We start from the raw sequence: 19507 nt of genomic DNA, 5'->3' as shown, positions 1-19507 counted from the left end.
GTTGAACCCTGGATCCAAAAGAAGGGGTGTAAATTCTGAACTTATTCATTGTAGATTTTTTTTTTCAAATTTTCCTGAAGTTCACAAAAATGTAAATGCAAGATCGATTGTCTTTTCTTTTTCCTTTAACATTCTATCTCGCATTAATTCTCTATGCACACAACGATCATCGTTTTCGCTTCAGCATCCTACAATAATCCAATTGATTCTATGAACTACAGCACTATCAAGTAGCAAAAAAATAAAAATAATATTGCCATCTATGATCTATCTACTCTAAAATCTTCGAACAATCACCAGAAGAAAAAGAAATCAAGAGAGAGAGCGAACAAAAAAGAAAAAACAATGGACAAATGTACAGTTCAGCCGCTTTCATCATCTTTCTTCAATTCCACTCCTCTCTCTTCCCGGTGCAAGGGGAGCCCCTGGCTCCGCATGGTGTGGGTGCTCGACGTCGTCGTCGTCATGGCGTTGGACGCGGCCGACGTGGTGGCGTGCGACGCGGTGGTGGACGTCGACGGCGAGCTGGTCCCGGACGTGGACCCGACGGAGAAGTGGGAGCCGCCGCCGCCGCCGCCGCCGCGCGTGCCGTACGACCTCCGCCGGTACCGCGACCCGGGGACGCCCGGCCGCGTCGGCTCCTCCAGCGTGCTCTGCTTCTTGGACAGGATGATCACCACCCGCTTCATGTCCGGCCTCATCCGCGGGTCGGCCTGCACGCACAGCAGCCCGATCCGCACTAGCAGCTCCACCTGCTCCGTCGCCGCCGCCGACTTCACCGCCGGGTCGAGCAGCTCGATGCTCCTCCCCTTCTTGTACAGCCTCCACGCCTGCCCACACGAAGCAAATCCATCGCCATGAATGAGAGATCGAAGAGAAGTTGATGAGTACTCCCTCCGTCTGTTTTAAATTTAACTTAAGTTTGTAGACAAATATAGTAATATTTATAATACTAAATTAATTTTATCAAATCAATAATTGAATATTTTCTTAATAAATTTGTCTTAGGTTAAAAATATTACTACTTTTTTCTACAAATTTGATCAGACTTAAAACAGTTTAAAACAGTTTAACTTTAAGAGAGAAATTAAGATGATCGATGGAGAAATTAAGATGATAGATGGAGAGGACGTACGTGATCGAGGAGGTTGTCGGCGTCAGAGTCGGGGGGAGGGACGAAGGAGGAGTTCTTGTGGCCGGAGACGATCTCGAGGACGACGACGCCGAAGCTGAAGACGTCGGCCTTGGCGGAGAGGGCGCCGTGCATGAGGTACTCGGGGGCCATGTAGCCGTTGGTGCCGGCGACGCGGGTCTGGACGTGGGAGCGGCCGTCGCCGGCCTCCGGGAAGAGGCGGGCCATGCCGAAGTCGGCGATCTTGGGGACCCAGCGGTCGTCGAGGAGGATGTTGCTGGCCTTGATGTCGCGGTGGATGATGGGCGTGTGCGCGTCCTCGTGCAGGTACAGCAGCCCGCGCGCCACGCCCACCACCACCTCGTGCCGCCGCGCCCACGTCAGCTCCTCCCGCTGCCGCCGCCTCTCGCCGTCGCTGCTGCTGCCCGCTGATCCACCACGCATCCACCAAAGCCAAAACTCTCGTTATTACTCCATACAAATGCAGTAGTAGTAGTACATGGAATGCAACGATCATGAACCCTTTCTTGGCATGATGCCAAGATTCAGAAACCGCAGTTCTCGCAACAACGAAGCAAAACAGGGAAAACATATGGGCCGTTATGGGCCCAATGCAGGACAGGACAATTAAAGATCGGGAAAAAGGTTTACTTTAGGTCCCTAATATAAATCAAATTTTATTTACATTCATCAACTGATCAACCCCAAAACTCTTTCTACATTCTAAGATTTGTCCACGCCATTACGAATGAAAAATTTTACTCGCAGATTTACTCACATTTATTCGGAGTAAAATTTTTACTCATAATAATGTAAACGAATCTTAAACTATCCATTTTTCGATCTAATGGTAGTTTTTCGAGTCTTCACTACATACGGAGATTTGCAGCACATAATTTCCCCTTTTTCTGGTACACTTCCGTCACACTATTATTGCTCACGTTCGTTTGCGCACCGTGAGAACACGTGTGCACATGCAGCCTTTTCAGCTGTTGACCCACGGATCCAGCCGCCAGGTAGCCCGCCCACCGTGTGCAGCCCTGAAAAACCAGCGTCCGTTTGTTCCCCTCTCGCCCCCAGTCCGCACGGCAGCAAGTTTGGCGCCACATGCGTGTCCACGTATTTCCTACCGACGCGCTCTACTGCTATCGGCTTCTCACAGATATTCAGACGGCGACGCCTCTGCGTCACCCAGGGACCAAACAAACCATCAGGAGAGCAGAGGCGTGTTTGTGAGTACTTTGGGCTTTGGCTAGTTGGCCCCCCGGTCCGGCCGTGCACACGAGTCAAGCACGTTAGAGCAGATACTATGGCAGACTATAAACAAGCTATAAGCTATAAAGATATTTTAAAAAAATAAAAGAAGATACAATAGCATCCTATAAATCAGCTATAAAGATATTTTAGAGAAATAAAAGAAGAGAGATAAGAGTAACATGCTACATATCTACAGCCAGCTGAAACACAGACTCCAAGACGTAATATGTGTATAACAGGTGGGACTATGTATTAATAGTATAGTAAGCACGTATTATATGAATTGACTATTATATTGGCTATAGATAATTTAGAGCAAGTTTAATAGTATAGCCCACTATTAGCTCAAATCATCTATAGCCAATGTAATAGCCTATTCATACACTAGTTAATTACTATACTATTAATATAAGGTTTCGCATGTCATATACATATTACGTTTTGGAATCTGTGCTGCAGCTGGCTACAGATATGTAGCCCACTACTCTTCTCTCTCTTCTTTTATCTCTTTAAAATATGTTTATAGTTGGCTTATAGTTTGCTTTTGTACCTGCTCTTATCCTATGGCTAGGTCGCTGGTAGCCCGGTACACCTACTTGTCGTTGTAGGTAGTACTAGTAGTACTACTAGCTTGTGGAGACCCCAAATGACCCAACTAATCCTAATAGGAAAACCACCAGGAGGGAAAGGAAAACGAAAGAGTAGAAGGTGTGTGGTGTTGGGCATGCAACGGAGAAGACTTTTTTGACCCAGAGATGAGGGTTGACTTGGTCTCTCTTTCTTCCTTTATCTCTTTAAAATAACTGAAGATGATGTGCTTGGGTGTTGAGAAGCTGGTTCACACTGTATGTGCATCCAGGACCCACAGGAAGAATTTTTATGATATTTCATGTGAATTAACTCAAATTATCGTAAAAATTCTACTAAGTAACTACTTTGTTTCGAAGGAGGGCGCAACAGAATATTTTTTGCAGTGTGCAAATTCGTCAAAACCACTACGGGGATATGGTGAAAACACACACCGCCTTTGAGAAAAAGGAAGCAATCAGACAGAAGAAAGAACAAAGCGTGAGAAGAATGATTTGGTTTCTGAATTCTGACCAATCAGTCGAACATAATTTCTCTTCTGAGGGCCCCACGGTTTGTTAGTCCGTCGAATCTTATATTCCCTGAACGAACGAACTCACTCTGACCAGAAAGGCACACCACCACGCATGATGAAATCGCCCTTTTAGCGAAAAGGCAAAGCAGAGCAGCATTTGCACGATCGATTTCTCATGCATCCATACGCAATCATGTGTGTGTGTGTCTCATCTGCAGCAGCAGAATGCCGCTTCTAGAAATGCACGAGAAATCAAAAGCAAGAAGAAATGGATAAACGCGATCTGAATTCTCATCTCAACTAATACTAGAGGTTTGGTCAGAGAAAGAAATTAGCGCATGCGACCAAAACCAGGCGAATCATAACAAGATCGCTACTGCAACCTTATTATAAAAGATCAATTACTTGGAGCAGGAGAGTTTGTTACGTGCAGTACATTATGAGGACTGAGGTTAGAGCCGGCACCGGCAGCCAGCTGGCTTCCTAAAATCGCACGCGTGCCTAATAGGAAAACAGCCGAGAAGCCCTGCCTTTGCAATTTTGCAAAATAGACTTTGATTAGGTGATTGAATTTTGCAAAGTACTAGAGACTTTGATTATGTGATTGATCAGAAGCCTTGGCCAAAGTTCATAGATGAAGTCCTGCCTTTGCGATTTTGCAAAATAGACTTTGATTATGTGATTGAATTTTGCAAAGTAGAGACTTTGATCATGTGATTGATCAGAAGCCTTGGCCAAAGTTCATAGATGTGGTTGCTGATGATAGATCGATCTTGGACTCGGTACTGCTACTAGTACGACACGGCTTCTGTGACTGCGCGTCTTCTTCCCAAATCCCAACAGGGTAGCGATGTGGAGACGACGCGTTGCTGTACTTGTCAACGACTCTGGTCATCCACATCCATCACTGTGCCATAGTTATTGAATGTCTAATGCACCAAGCTATCCGTGGCCTATTTGGTTTATTACTAATATAATAATGCAAGTTATCCCCAAATTTTCATAAACTATGCTTTTGTTGTTGTTAAGATTTTGGAAGTGTGTGAGCTTTAGTTGGCTTTGCCTAACAAAAACTTTGGGAGGCGTTTGGCAAATGGGTTTGGAGAAAGAATATATTACCCATCAAAGGATAGCTTTTTATCCTAACCATACAATTCTTCTCATCTCATTCCACCCTAAACCTTCACTCATTTTTCTATCAGTGTCTCATTCCTTGTAACCAAATGGTGGTTTGCTGGGAATGCTGGTTTTTATTCAACAAACCAAATGGGTTGATGGTTCCTTGAGTTTCTAATTTTTTTTTGGTGTGGTTAACAATGGCAATAAGCCAAACAACCACTAATATCCAGAGACATGATTCCAATTTTAATTTGGGAGGAACTTCTTTTAAGAGAATTTGAAAGGAATCTTTAAACGTACAAGAACAGTTAAGCATACTAGTTTTGAATGAATGGAAGAGTTTTTCCAGGTTCCTATGTGAGCTACTATCTCATAAACAGGGAAAGCAAACAGTTGAGAAATGCAAGACACAATTTTTCAAGAACGACCGAACGAGCATATGCCCTATCTTGTAGTAACAAATCTGCCTCAAATTTTTCGTGCCTGATTAACCCGATTTTATCACTAAGGCTCCAGATAATGCAAGTACGCAACTCAAAGCTATAATTGTGCCACAGTGTGCAATGCAGTGAGCTAGTAGAAATTGTTAAGAGAAGAGCTTTGTCAGCAACAGCAAAGCATCTAGTAGCAGATGTATTTTAATTTGTTAGATAGATAGATCGATTCATCGGTGATGACCACCCGCTGACGCAAGCAATGAGCTGTCCTAGCAACAAGAAACAGTGCACGCGACTTTTCCAAGCATTGAATTGATAATCCGATCCCCCAAAAAAAAAACGACGCGTCCATCGGATGATTAAACTGGTTTCGTTCACGCGGTGAAAATTTTGCGGAAGTCAATGGTGAAGGAAGAAGAAATTGGAGTACTCACAGTGGGAGTTTCGGGGCTGCGGCGGAGGGGAGGAGAAGAGGATCTTGTCGAGGCTCTCGTTGGGGACGTACTCGTAGACGAGGAGCTTGTCGTCGGGGCCGTGGGCGCAGTAGCCGATGAGGTTGACGACGTTGCGGTGCTGGACGCGGGAGAGGAGGGTGGCCTCGTTGCGGAACTCGCGGGCGCCCTGGCGGGACCCGGCGCCGAGGCGCTTGACGGCGACCTCCCGGCCGTCGGCGAGGCGGCCGCGGTAGACGGGGCCGAACCCGCCCTGCCCGAGCTTCTGCCGCTCGGAGAACCCCCGCGTCGCGGCGCTCAGGGCCTCGTACCGGAACGCGCGCTGCTCCCTCGCCGCGATCGCCTCCAGGTCCGCCTCCTCCTCCTCCCGCCGCCGCCGCTCCGCGCCCCCACCGCGGCGGGAGGACGACGACGAGCTGAACGGCCGTGCGATGCGCTCCAGGAGCTCGCGGGGCTTCATGCCCTGCTGCCCCACTGTCTCCCCCGCCGTGGCTCTACTTGCTGCTGCTGCTGGCGCGGGCGCGGCGGTGGTGGTGGTGTTTCGTTGGGTTGGGGATTGGTGGGTGGGTGGGGTTTTGGGTTGCCGTGTCGAGGAGAAATGTTCAGAGATGTCGCCGTCGGCGTCGGCTGGGGGGCGCGTCGCGTGGCATCACGGCACGGCACGGCGAAGCGCAGCGCCGGGGAGGAGAGAAAGTCAGGGAGACTGCGCGTTGACAAAATGGGCGGGGGGCACACCGCGCACCGGCGTGTATGCGGCTGGAACAGGTCGGGGGTGGAGGGGTTGAAGACGACTCGAAAGCAAATGGAAGAAGACTCGAACCCGGGAGCGGTGAAGCAGTAGCTTAGCAGGATAAGGCTCCGTTTAGGGTGTGTTCGGTTCACGAAAAGAAAACTTTTAAGTGTTCTATCAGATGATCGGATATCAGAAGGTGTTTTCGGACACGAATGAAAAAACTTATTTCATAGCTCGGCCAGAGTTTTTGAGATGAAAAGTTTTAACGTGTCACATCGAATATACGAATACATATTTAAAGTATTAAACGTAGACGGATAACAAAACAAATTACATATTCCGCATAAAAATTACGATACGAATTTATTAAACCTAATTAATCCGTCATTAGCAAATTTTTACTGTACCACCACATTGTTAAATCATGGATCAATTAAGCTTAAAAGATTCGTCTCGCAATTTACACGCAATCTATGTAATTAGTTTTTTTTCTATATTTAATACTCCATGCATGTGTCCAAACATTCAATGCGACGGGGTAAAAAAGTTTTTACGTGAGAAGTAAACAGGGCGTAAGTCGTTTATTTTCTTTTACGGACACGTAAAAAGAATTACACAACAATGTAATAGAAGAAGAGAGCAGAGTTTGATTATATATCGCATACGGTTAGAAGGATGTTGCCAAGGGCTAATGGAAAAAGAAAACTATATAAAGAAGATAAGCTACTAAGAAAGAAAAAAAAAACCTTATCGCAAGGGAGGGTGGAGTAGGGGGTTCCACTACACTCCAGCATACGTCGTTTAGATATTTTGCTAAAGCAAACTTGCCTAGTTTTAATCAAATTTATAGGAACTATCAAAATAGATTTAATGTTAAATTTTATAAAATCAATTTGATATTATAAATGTTGTTGTATTTTCTATAAACTTGGTCAAATTTTTAAAAGGTTTGATTTAAAAAAGTCAATGAGACTTATGATATGGTACGGAGGGGGTGATTTTTTTTTCTTTTTCTACTACATCCGTTCCGTTACATATTATGTCGTTTTTATTTTTTTCAAACTTTTTAGATTTGATCAAGTTAGCAACATCTACAATATTAAATTAATTTCATTAAATATAACAGTGAATATATTTTGATAATTTGTTTGTTTTGTGTTAAAAAAAATTGTTATATTTTTCTATAGACTTCATCACACTTAAAAAATTTTGACTAAGAAAAAAATTATTATTAATATGAAATGGAGGGAGGGTATTTTTGTATATAGTACAACTTGTACCATATAAGATTTATTGTATTTTTATGGCATGTTCGAAGTTAGACGATACGTGTTTATTTAAAGACTACATACATATTCTTCTAATAGATTAAAAAAAACTTTAACTAGAAATAAAAATAGTTTTATTACAATTCTTTCTTCACCTAATGGAGCAAAGTTTTTATTTTATAAAGGCTAAGGTTATTATTTGAGTTGTTAACTATTTATCTCTTTCTTTTCTCTATTCTACATCAATAGATATTCCTAATGAGCAATGCAAGGCTGAGTTTGGTTCTTCACTTTCCCAACTCATCTCTCTCGTTTTTCACGCGCACGCTTTTCAAACTAATTAAACGGCAAAAAATTTCTATATGAATTCATATTAATCAAATTTTCAAAAAAATAACTAACACTAAATTAATCATGTGCTAATGAGTTGCGCTGTTTTGCGTGCATGGAGTGTAAGTTCGCAACTCAAGAAACCGAACGCAGTAGCTGTGTTCGGTAAAGGGGAGTTGGGAACTTTTCCTCCAAACATGCAAAACAATATAGTCCATTAGCACGTGATTAATTAAGTATTACCTAATGTTTTTAAAAAGATTATCATTATTATTTTTAAAGTAACATATATATATATATATATATATATATATATATATATATATATATATATATATATATATATATATATACACACACACTAGAAAAAATGCCCGTGCGGTGTAACGGGTGATGTCTATTTTAATCTTATTATTATTATATGGCTTAGTTAAGATGAAATTCACTGTGGGAGTTCGCTTGGATATATATATTTTTAGAAAATCATGAGCTGCAGTTAGGAGTCCGACCGTCTCAACTTAGCATGCGAGTTTTTTTAAACAAATTTCTAATATGATTCCTTTCGTATTACCAAAAGTGAACGATCTTAAAAACCGTCTCAATATGTATTTCCAAAAGCAAACGAACTTTAAAACCGACTCATACACGGATGACGTACCAAAATACCGGCAAAAACATCTTCAATTTTTATAATAGTGTATATATATATATATATATATATATATATATATATATATATATATATATATATATATATAATATACTGTTTAACAGTTTAGGAAGCGTGCGCGTAAAAAAAGAGAAAGGTGAATTGGAAAAAGCTAACAAAAGCACTCAGCCAGCTCCTGTAAATAACCTCGCAATTATAGTTGTATGTATATGTGTACTGGTACTATCTTCAGTAGGAAATCTATGCCTTTAATTAACTCAATAAAATAACTGAAAACGTGAATATTAATCGAAGTGACTGAAATTTATTCTCCCGGACAAATTAGTGAGATACGGAAGCATAAGGCCTCTACTTTTACTATGGCGCGGTCCATGTTGTCTAGTGAAAATGGAGAGGAGTAAGGGTATCCACAATGTGAGACACTCCTAGAGTGTCCTCACTAACTGAGGACACTCGTAGAAAACTCAATTCGCAATGGGAGGTATCCCTGAATGGGTTCTTCAAAATCTGAAGCAACCCGGTTCCCCAAATACCCCTCCCCAGCCCATTCTTTTTTTCCTTCTCTTTTCTTCCTCCCCCACTTCTCGTTTCTCGCTTCTTCTCGCTATCCTCGTCGCCCATTCGTCGCCGCCTCCTCCCAGCTTGCCACCGCCACCTCCCTCCTCTCTTCCCCCGCCGCTCGCCACCGCCGCTTTCCTCCTCGCCCTCCCCAGCCACCGCCGCCGCCTCCCTCCTCGCCATCCCCAGCCCTGCATCCATCTCCCTCTCTCCCCAGCCACCGCCGCCGCCCGCCTCTCTGTCTCCTTCTCGCCGCTCGCCTCTGTCTCGTCGCCGGCGGTTGCGAGGCGATGAGGAGGGCTGCCTCCCTCCCTCTCTCTCGTCGCTGCTCCCTCCGCCGCCCTTCGGCTGCCGCCGGCCGCCGCCCGTCTCCACGCGCGCCAGAGAGCTGGTCGATGGGCAAGCGGCGCGAGGGGCGATGTGGCCGACGGCGTCCAAGCTGCCGCCTCTCTCTCCAGATCCGGCTGCCGGTGGGCTAGATCTGGCCGGCGCCGCCTCTCTCTCTCTCTCGTCGCCATCCACCACACCGACGAGGCCGCGCCGGCTCCGCCTCACCCACGCCCAGGTGAGAGAGGTGGGGGGGGGGGGGGGGGCAAGAAGGGAAAATGCAGGGGGAGGAGGCGGGGGATGGGGCACCGAGGTCGCTACAACGGGTTCCTTCGAGCCGTGCCTCAGGAAAAGGGGGTTGGAGGAGCTAGAGCCGCCCGTCCCCCTCGTGAGGGTCGCGCCCCCCTCTAGGGGCACGGTGCGCGGACGGGAGGCGGACGCGGTGAGCAGGGGCACGTCCTGGGGCTACTCATTGTGGATGGTTTAAGGAGTTCGCTGCATCTCGCATTGTCAGGCCAGGTGTTTACGCGCGTAAACAACATTCAGAAAGGGGAAAACAAAAGGTGATCTGCCCCTTTAATAATTAATCTCCGTTCAGCTTACCAGAAACTGCGACGAAATGGAGGCCGGTGAGCCGGCGGCCTTATGTTCCTGATATGATTAGGGAAAGAAAAGACGATTTCAGAAAAAAACTGAGTCGTCAGGATTGACCCCATGTTTTCCTCTGCACAAAACACATGTGCCTGAAACTCTTCAATTCCGTGACAGCCCACAGCACGGCAACACTTAATCTGATGTCAGGTGGCTGACCTGTGGCACATATCGACTCCACGCACTGACGGATAATCTGCACTAGAATATTAAAGGAACAGTGCTCTAAATGCTGGTACTACTTTATTACTACGTATTAATTTCGAGTAGTAGTAGTATGTATAGGAAGTATAACAAATTTCTTTATTCTAAGGCGGTATGGCATACTCTCTCCGTACTCGTAAAAAGAGAAAATCGTTTTGGACAGTGACACGGTCTTCAAAACCTTTTTATTTCTATAAAAATATTTATTGAAAAATGATATATTTATATTTTTATGAAAGTATTTTTGAAGACAAATCTATTCATATAATTTTTACATTTTCAAACTCAACAACTTGAGAGTTATTCATGATTTACATTCCCAAGGTTTAACTTAAACATTGTTCTAAACGATTTTCTTTATTAGTATGTAGGGAGTAGTTCTTTTTCTGACTCAAAAATTCAACTTTCTCTTTTTCGTTAGCACACTTTTTAAAATATTAAATAGTGTGTTTTTATAAAAAGTTTTTTAGAAATTGTTTAAAAGAAATCAAATAAATCTATTTTTTTATGGTAATTAATATTTAATTAATCACGTGTCAATAATTTTTCTCATTTTACGTGAGCTAAATTTATGTCTGCCAACTGAGAGAACGAAAGGAGCCTAAGATATACTCCCTTTAAAATATAGTAGAGTATCATAATTTAAAATCAAGAGCAAGTGCATCGTTAAGAGGCTAAGGAGTTGTGTAGTTCCTAAGTATACTTTATCACTATTTATAGTGTCATAGCTGGTTAAGTTGCGACGATCAATTTTTTCACCACATCTCAATAAGCATTAGAAAATTTTGCCACACTTTTTTAGTCGTCTGGAATGTCACAATAGTGGATACAACCAAATAACTACCAAGTAATCAAATTTATCTAACCTTAAACGTGGTAAATTATAATAAAGTGTGACCGACGATCAAACACTTTATAAGCGACGCGTCTATCAATTGCATACTTGAGCCAAGGTTTCGAAGGGATTTATTAGGATTCTTTTAATAGAAATTTGGATTCGAGATACATATGCTAGCACACGTAACCATCAGCCAGTTAGGAGGGCATTTAAACTACCATTAGTCAGGTTAGATTGATAAAGATGTGCCAGAATTTATTAGATAAAGCAGAAGAGATGATGCCTTAAAATAACATCAGGGAAGACTTGGAAGTTTGACCTCACATGGATCGAGCGAGCTTGGTCGCTGGCAACTTGGTTGGATGGATGAAAATCGCCATGGGCGATGGCTGATGGCTTGTTTCAGTACCAGCCACCGGTTGCCTCGCCTACAGGTTTGGTGATTATATTGTTCAGTGCTCTCGCCATCTCTTGCCATAATGATGATGGGACACTTGGTTAGTTGTTGCTGCTAAGGGCATCCACAATATAGTCTAAAACTAGTCCATAAGCAATAAAATATTTCATTCAGCTACCTCACCATATTGTGGAACTAGTCCATAGCAAGAAAATAGCAAAAGCTACCCATAAGCATATGGGTTGCCCATATAGAATAAAATATGTTATTTGTCTCTATTTCCTCTCTCCTCCTAATACTAGTTGCTATCTATATACATTGTGAAGATAACAATAGTTATAGTCCATATATGTGGGTCTCATCTATATAGACTACTTTTGCTATATACATTGTTGTTGCCCTAAGTCCAAGTTCTTTTATTGTACAGTATAGTACGAGGTCAACATGCATCCCTGCATGGAGGTTTCTTATCATCTTCTTCAGTCAGCTTCACCACCATTTGATCAATATTCCTTGTTTAATCATGCAGCCCAGAAATCTTAGACAGAAAATTTTATTTTAAGTTAATTTCATTTTGGGCCATGTTTCATTACCAACCACTTTTCTTTTAATTTTTAGCAGGCTCCTTAATATTATCCCCGTTTGTAGGACCCCTTATTTTAACATCAGCTACTGGTTGAGTTGAACTTAAGTAGGACTTACTCTTTGCGTGCAATCAACACCTAACCAGAAGATATGAATCATCCAAGACACATTAGTATGGCGTACTCCTCCTGCTTGAATCGGAGTTTAAAACCAAACAAACTTCTCCTCAAGAGGATAGATGGGGGCGATTCAGGTGAGATCTTATGTAGATCTAAGGAAAGAAAGGACGGTAGATGATAATGTGAAAGGGCGCTGCGTTTAGGCGGGCGGGCCCTGACCGGCTGGCCCGCCCCCTTTCTTTGCTCGCTAGCCGCCTAGCTGTTATTCTTTGAGATCTGGATAGAGTCTTACTTCGATCCTGCTCCTAAACATAAGGGAGTGATAGGGAGAAAGGGGCCGGAAGTTTTGCTTTGGACCACCCTTTGTTAAATCTTTTCACTTTGGACTGATAAATTTATCTTTGTTGCACACTAAACTACCATAAACCACATCTTTTGCACTTCAATGACTTCGATCAAATCGTTAACAGCGTGTCGGTGAACTTTCATATATGTACGTATGCCATACCTTTGTTGAAGGAGACACTGACATGGTTAGCGAAGAGAATTAGGATGATTCATTATGCAACAAAAGGTAAATTTACCTAATTCAAAGAAAAAAGATTAAGTATAGGGTGATCCAAAGTAAAACTTTGACAATAAAACATTGGTCCAAAGTATAATTCACTCTTTCTTTTTTCATGCATGTTTATGTTTACGGAATGGACTAATTATTTTGCTTGTCAGCACGACGTCAGAAAAGGGAACAAATGCTTTCTTCAGCCTCTCAACACTAAAGGAAATGTCCTGGTTTTGACTACTCCCTCCATAAAAAAAAAAATAAACACTGGATTTCCATGTCCAGCGTTTGATATCTTATTTGGAAAAAATATGAAAAAATTAAAAAGATAAGTCACGCATAAAGTATTAATCATATTTTATCATCTAACAACAATGAAAATACTAATTATAAAAAAATTCATATAAGACGGACAGTCAAATGTTGGACATGGAAACCCAGAGTAGAAATCAACAGCAGGAAAACGTCACTGAATTCTTCTGATCAGGACAGAGAGGAACATCATATGACGTTCCGGTCAATGAACATGTTTGAGTCACTACACGTGTCTCGATCAGAGCCGTGGGATCTCCATCGGGCGGTTTATCTGCGACGAGTGTGTTTTATCCACGAAATCACGATCCATATCTTTTGGTTGGGGGCTTAAGGCGTTAAGCGTAATACTAAATTCTTAAGAGGATTCTTGCGCACAAGTTTCAGACTAATGAAGTCGATCCGGACCGTCCGATCTCGATCGGACGGCCCAGAGAGAGCCCCAAGTAACACGGGAACGACACGCGCCGTGGGGCCCACACGGCAGCGGGATGGTCGCCTTCACTGAGGCGACTCTTCTTCTCCTCCTCCTCCGCTCGCGCCGCCGCCGACGAGGTCGCTGGGCTCCGCCGCCGCCGCCGCACCACCGCCCGCGACGTGCTCTTCCCCCCTCTGGTGGTCGACTCGACCATGGGGTCGCTGGCGTCCCTCTCGCTCCCGGTCTCCACCGCCTCGCAGGGCCGCGCGCGCGGCGCGGGACCCGTCACGGCGGCGCCGCGGCGGCGGAGGGTGATCGTCGTGCGGGCGAAGGTGCGGGAGATCTTCATGCCGGCGCTGAGCTCGACGATGACGGAGGGGAGGATCGTCTCCTGGACGGCGGCGGAGGGGGACCGCGTCGCCAAGGGGGACCCCGTGGTGGTGGTGGAGTCCGACAAGGCGGACATGGACGTGGAGACCTTCTACGACGGGATCGTCGCCGTCGTCCTCGTCCCGGCCGGTGAGTCCGCCCCCGTCGGCGCCCCCATCGCCCTCCTGGCGGAGTCCGAGGAGGAGGTCGCCGTCGCGCAGGCGCGTGCACAGGCTCTCCCGAGAGCCCCGGGCCAAGAACCCCCTCCTCCCCACGTTCCCAAGGCTGCGCCGCCGCCGCCGCCGCCACCACCACCACATGCCCCTCCTGGACCGCCGCCGACGAAGGGCGTCGCCACGCCGCACGCCAAGAAGCTAGCGAAGCAGCACAGGGTGGACATCTCCATGGTCGTCGGCACCGGGCCACACGGCCGCGTCACCGGAGCCGACGTCGAGGCGACCGCTGGCATCAAGCCAAAGCCAAAGGGCCCAAAGGGCGCTCCACCTCCGCCTCCGCCTCCACCTCCATCGCCACACAGACACCCCGCTGCTCACCCTCCGCCTCCGCCTCACCACCCCGCTCCTCGCCCTCCGGCGCCGATGGCGGCGGCACCCCGGCAACCAGCAGCGCTGCCACCGGTGCCTGGCGCGACGGTGGTGCCGTTCACGACGATGCAAGCCGCGGTGAGCAGGAACATGGTGGAGAGCCTGTCAGTGCCAACATTCAGAGTCGGCTACGCCGTGTGCACTGACAAGCTCGACGCGCTATGCGAGAAGGTGTCGTTTCTATGAATCCCCTGCAAAATTGGTGAAATTCATAGCTGCTAGATTGAGATACCGGTTTTATCTTCTTTCTTGTGTTTAGTTATGGTTTGACTGAAATGAATTGAGCAGGTTAAATCGAAAGGGGTTACAAAGACATTGTTGCTGGTGAAGGCGGCGGCCATGGCGCTCACGCAGCACCCGGTTGTGAATGCCAGCTGCAGGGATGGGAAGAGCTTCAGTTACAACAGTAGTATCAACATTGCTGTGGCTGTTGCGATCGAGGGCGGCCTTCTTACGCCCGTCTTGGAGGATGTTGATAAGGTACATGCTTATTGCGGTTGCTGCGTTCTGTTAAGAAATGTAGCATTGTTGCGAATTAGCGTCTAGTGAATGATCTAACGTTTTCTGAAAAACTAACATTGCAGTTGGATGTATACCTGCTTGCACAAAAGTGGAGAGGCCTGCTCAAGAAGGCACGCATGAAGCAGCTCCAACCAGATGAATACAGTTCAGGTACAGAATATGTTGTATTGTGCATTGGCACTTGGTTTTTTATGGAAACCACGCTTACCTGAAGTTTGATGATTTGTAGGGACTTTTACGCTGTCTAATTTGGGTATGTTTGGTGTGGATAGATTCGATGCAATCCTTCCACCTGGTCAGGTAGTTTTTTTCATTTGACTGTCCAGTCAGTATGAAATTTTGACAGAATTGTATTTGAGCAATATGAGAACTAAGAACAACTGTTTGTCGATGGCTCAATGCAGGGGGCTATTATGGCTGTTGGAGGATCGAGACCTACTTTGGTGGCCAACAAAGATGGTTTCTTTAGCATCAAGAACGAAATGCTGGTTAGTTTGTTTTTCACACTTTACGGCCTGTATGCCTCAAAAGCTCTGCTCATGCTTAGTGACTGACCATTGATAGTAATTTGACATATGCAATTATGCATTCAACTCTAAAAATCAATGAGTAAGATTTCCTTGCAAATATGGAACTAAGTATATTTTGTCATCTTGTAATTGGATCGGCTAGTGGAATAATTTATATGCACCTGAGTGAATGTAATAAGTGCAAAGTGTAGACCTGTTATTTTCAGCTTCATGCTTGTGTTATTATTGTTGAAACCTAGAGGTGCCAACTGGATGTTTGGCTTCTCTGAGTTGGTTCCTGTAATGAGTTCATACCAGTCTGTTGTTCTTTCAGTCAATCACTGACTTAGTTTAGTTTAAAAAAAGTTTTTTGTGACTTATATCTATACTTATTATCTATCGATTCGTGTGGACAGTTCCCAGCAGCGTGTCACAGCACATCTTACCTTTCAACATTTCACTGGTTGCAACACATTTTTCTTTCAGAGATACTGCTCTGAAGCTTCTGAACTATGTTTCTCCCAACCTTTTCAGGTCAATGTTACTGCTGATCACAGGATTATATATGGTGCTGATTTGGCAGCATTCCTGCAGACATTTGCGAAGATCATTGAGGATCCTGAGAGCCTAACATTGTAGGGAAAATGTCCCTCACAAGTGCTCCCTAAGTATCTGCAGTTTGTTTGATTCGAATTGGAAGAATAATTCCACCGAGCATTTGTAGCCATTAATTGTAAATAGTTTTGTTATTGTTTTAATGTTATTGCCATATGATCAATATTTTTTCTTATACCTGCCACGGAATAAGTGAAATGCTCATTTCCAGTTTCCATACATTTTTTTACTTGAAGATAGATACCCTGAGTCCCTAATTCTCCCAGGTAATGAGTAATTGAAAACTGTTAGAATTCACGTTGTCAACGATCGAACAAGCACACACGAACACACGGATACGAAAGTGGAGGGCAATCAACTTTATTGATGTTTCTCTCTCTGTTACAAGTATTACTTTGCCCTCAACCTCACTATTGTATTTATACCCACAATAGGATGTCCTATATGGATACATACATATATATATTTGGTATAAGCCCACTTCATTAATAAGGAAACAGAAGAATAGAAGGAGGAGGTACCGTGATCCTCACGATCACGGTCCTACAAATCCGACTCCTTCGGAAGATCGGTTTCATAACACTCCCCCTTGGGCGAATACCGCGCTATACATATGCAATCAAAACTCCTTCCAAAAACCCAGTGGGAGAAAAGGAATAGGAGAAAGAGTACATAGTACACGCTACTTATATTGCACTGTTGCCTCATTAAAAACCTAAATGTGAGAAACTTCAAAGAAAACTCACTAAAGGGAAAAAGATTACAACCATAAGCTAATCTACTGGATAACTCTATCATTTAACCCTATCATTCTTCAAGAATGATGTACTGATCTGCATGATCAATATCAACGGAACACAGTTAGGGAAGTGCTCCCCCTGATTTGTGCACATCTCTCATCCTTCTCATACTGATGCCATGCACAAGCTTCTCAAAAACACTAGTTGGCAAAGACTTAGTAAATAAATCTGCGAGATTTTCACTAGTCTTGGTGAGAGTCACCTTGATTTCTTCTTTCTTTTGCAATTCATGCATATAGAAGAATTTAGGCGATATATGTTTTGTGAGACTCGTCTTCACATAACCCGTTTGTATTTGTGCAACACAAGCTGAATTATCTTCATAAATAATGGTTGGAGTTGGTGTGATATTCAGCCCACATGTATTCTGTATATGTTGTATCACCCTCCTCAACCACATGCATTCCTTGCTCGCTTCAAATAATGCTATAATCTCTAAGTGATTTGTTGATGTCGCGACCATTGTCTGCTTCGTCGACTTCCATGAGATGGCTGTACCACCACAGAGAAACACATACCCAGTCTGTGACAATGCTTTGTGGGGGTCTGACAAATATCCAGCATCAGGATATCCCACCATGGTCAAATCTTGATTTTTTCTAAATAATAAACCGAGATCTTGTGTGCCACGTAAATAACAGAAGATTTGCTTAACGCCATTCCAATGCTGTTTGGTAGGAGCCGAACTGAACCTTGCAAGTAGGTTAACAGCAAATGCAATATCAGGCCTGGTACCATTCGCGAGATACATTAAAGCTCCAATAGCGCTTAAATATGGACATTCAGGTCCCAATAATTCCTCGTATTTTCCTGTGGTCTAAATGGGTCACTCTCTACTGCTAGAGATCTTACTACCATGGGGGTTCTCGTCGGATATGAATCCTTCATATTAAATTTCTCCAATATCTTCTGGATATATGCAGACTGGTGTAACAATACCCCTTCAGGAGTGTGCTCAAGCTGCAGACCTAAGCAATATTTAGTCTTACCTAATTCTTTCATCTCGAACTCCGTCTTTAGGTAAGAACTAGCTTCCTTAATCACCTGTGTGGTCCCGATGATATTCAGATCATCCACATATACAGAAATAGATACAAAATTCATGTTCTGATTTTTTGATAAACACACAGGGACAGTCATCATTCTTGATGAATCCTTTTCCTTCTAGGAATTCACTGAGCCGGTTGTACCACATCCTACCAGATTGTTTTAACCCATACAATGATCTTTGCAATTTAACACTGTATATGTTGCGTTTTGTTTCTTCAGTAACTTGAATCCAGTCTGGAACTTTCATATAGATTTCAGAATCCAATGACCCATATAAATATGCGGTCACTACATCCATCAACTGCATTTCTAAGTTCAAATTGACTACCATAGATATTAAAAACCGGAATGTAATTCCATCCATTACAGGTGAATAGGTTTCATCGAAATCGATGCCAGGTCTCTGCGTAAACCCTTGTGCTACTAATCTCGCTTTATACCGAACCACCTGGTTGTTCTCATCCCGTTTTCGGACGAACCCCCATTTATATCCTACAGGGGATATCCCTACGGGGGTACGATCAACAGGACCGAATACTTTTCTTTTATTGAGCGAGATTAACTCTGCCTTTATTGCTTCTTTCCATTTGACCTAGTCTGAACGCTTTTTGCATTCTGCCATGGACTTTGGTTCTGGATCCAGATCAATGATCTTAGCGATCTTTTCGGCAAAGTATATGTCGACAATAGTAGTCTCTCTATTGTATGTTTCACATGTATCCACATAACTGGTGGATATTTCCTCTATTCTTTCACATTCCTGATCTTCATTGTTTCCCGCAATGTTTAAGTCAGGAATTTCCGGTCTCCCAGTGCTAGTAGTAATTGCGCGCGCATTCTCACTGGGTTCATTGCCATCCGGGCATATCACTGCATGTGGCTCATCTACCTGGTGAGCTCCTTCACTATTCTCTGGTGCTGTGGTATTCTATCCAATCTGTTGTTTCGTAGGACGTCTCCTAGAAACTTTAGTTTGGTTGTGTGCAACCGGTGCTCTCCCCCTCTTCCTAGAAGTTGGGGTAGATGTAGAAATTAATTTGAAAACCGGTTCCTCTGCGTCATGAGGTATTACTACTCTTTCCGATGCATTCACAGTAGGTATACGAGATTTCATGATCCCCTTTGGGTTAGTGAAGGCTTCTGGCAGATTATTTGTAATTCATTGCAAATCAATTATGGTCTGAACTTCCTGGTCAGATTCCTTAGTACGTGGATCTAAATGTAGCAGATTTTTAGTTTCCCACTCAATTGCACGGCATTCGACCTTATGTAGGTACTTTCCTCCCCCTAATACCGGGAAATGATCTTCATTAAATATACAATCAGCGTATCAACCCGTATGTAGGTCTCCTGTCAATGGTCCTAAAAATTTAATGATAGACGGAGATTCAAATTCTACATAGATTCCCAATTTTCTATGAGGACCCATTGACGTACGCTTAGGTGGCGGTATAGGGACGTATACAGCACATCCAAATTTGCGCAGATGGGAAATATTTGGTGCATATCCACGTGTAAGCTGCATAGGGGATACAACATTGTATGCAGTAGGTCTAATTTGAAGTAACG

At 44.0% G+C, this 19507-nt stretch overlaps 2 protein-coding genes across 2 annotated transcripts; one reads left to right on the top strand and one right to left on the bottom strand.

The window, feature by feature from the left end:
- Positions 1-107: 107 nt before the first annotated feature.
- Positions 108-6307, bottom strand: LOC127783494 (cysteine-rich receptor-like protein kinase 43). Its single transcript, XM_052310682.1, has 3 exons — positions 5482-6307; positions 1136-1560; positions 108-830 (listed from the first exon to the last, which is right to left on the bottom strand). Exons 1-3 carry the CDS (start codon positions 5957-5959, stop codon positions 363-365), a joined length of 1371 nt encoding a protein of 456 aa, XP_052166642.1. The 5' UTR covers positions 5960-6307; the 3' UTR covers positions 108-362.
- Positions 6308-11463: 5156 nt separating this feature from the next.
- LOC127783772 (dihydrolipoyllysine-residue acetyltransferase component 4 of pyruvate dehydrogenase complex, chloroplastic-like) lies at positions 11464-16303 on the top strand. Its single transcript, XM_052310938.1, has 7 exons — positions 11464-11512; positions 13538-14613; positions 14731-14922; positions 15027-15114; positions 15194-15264; positions 15369-15452; positions 16008-16303. Exons 1-7 carry the CDS (start codon positions 11464-11466, stop codon positions 16110-16112), a joined length of 1665 nt encoding a protein of 554 aa, XP_052166898.1. The 3' UTR covers positions 16113-16303.
- The last annotated feature ends 3204 nt before the right edge of the window (positions 16304-19507 follow it).

The sequence above is a fragment of the Oryza glaberrima genome, chromosome 9 (genome assembly GCF_000147395.1).
Source record: "Oryza glaberrima chromosome 9, OglaRS2, whole genome shotgun sequence".
NCBI lineage: Eukaryota > Viridiplantae > Streptophyta > Magnoliopsida > Poales > Poaceae > Oryza > Oryza glaberrima.
The sequence above is the reverse complement of the archived record's forward strand: the minus strand, read 5'-3'. Positions and strand labels throughout refer to the sequence as shown.

What these genes read in the sequence shown, in the direction of transcription:
- LOC127783772 (XM_052310938.1), top strand. Translation starts at nt 11,464, where the DNA reads ATGGCTGATGGCTTGTTTCAGTACCAGCCACCGGTTGCCTCGCCTACA. An exon ending in CAATCCTTCCACCTGGTCAG is followed by an intron (nt 15,265 to 15,368) that starts GTAGTTTTTTTC and finishes GGCTCAATGCAG; the next exon opens with GGGGCTATTATGGCTGTTGG. An exon ending in GCATCAAGAACGAAATGCTG is followed by an intron (nt 15,453 to 16,007) that starts GTTAGTTTGTTT and finishes CAACCTTTTCAG; the next exon opens with GTCAATGTTACTGCTGATCA.
- LOC127783494 (XM_052310682.1), bottom strand. Translation starts at nt 5,959, where the DNA reads ATGAAGCCCCGCGAGCTCCTGGAGCGCATCGCACGGCCGTTCAGCTCG. An exon ending in GCAGCCCCGAAACTCCCACT is followed by an intron (nt 1,561 to 5,481) that starts GTGAGTACTCCA and finishes GTGGTGGATCAG; the next exon opens with CGGGCAGCAGCAGCGACGGC. An exon ending in CCGACAACCTCCTCGATCAC is followed by an intron (nt 831 to 1,135) that starts GTACGTCCTCTC and finishes TCGTGTGGGCAG; the next exon opens with GCGTGGAGGCTGTACAAGAA.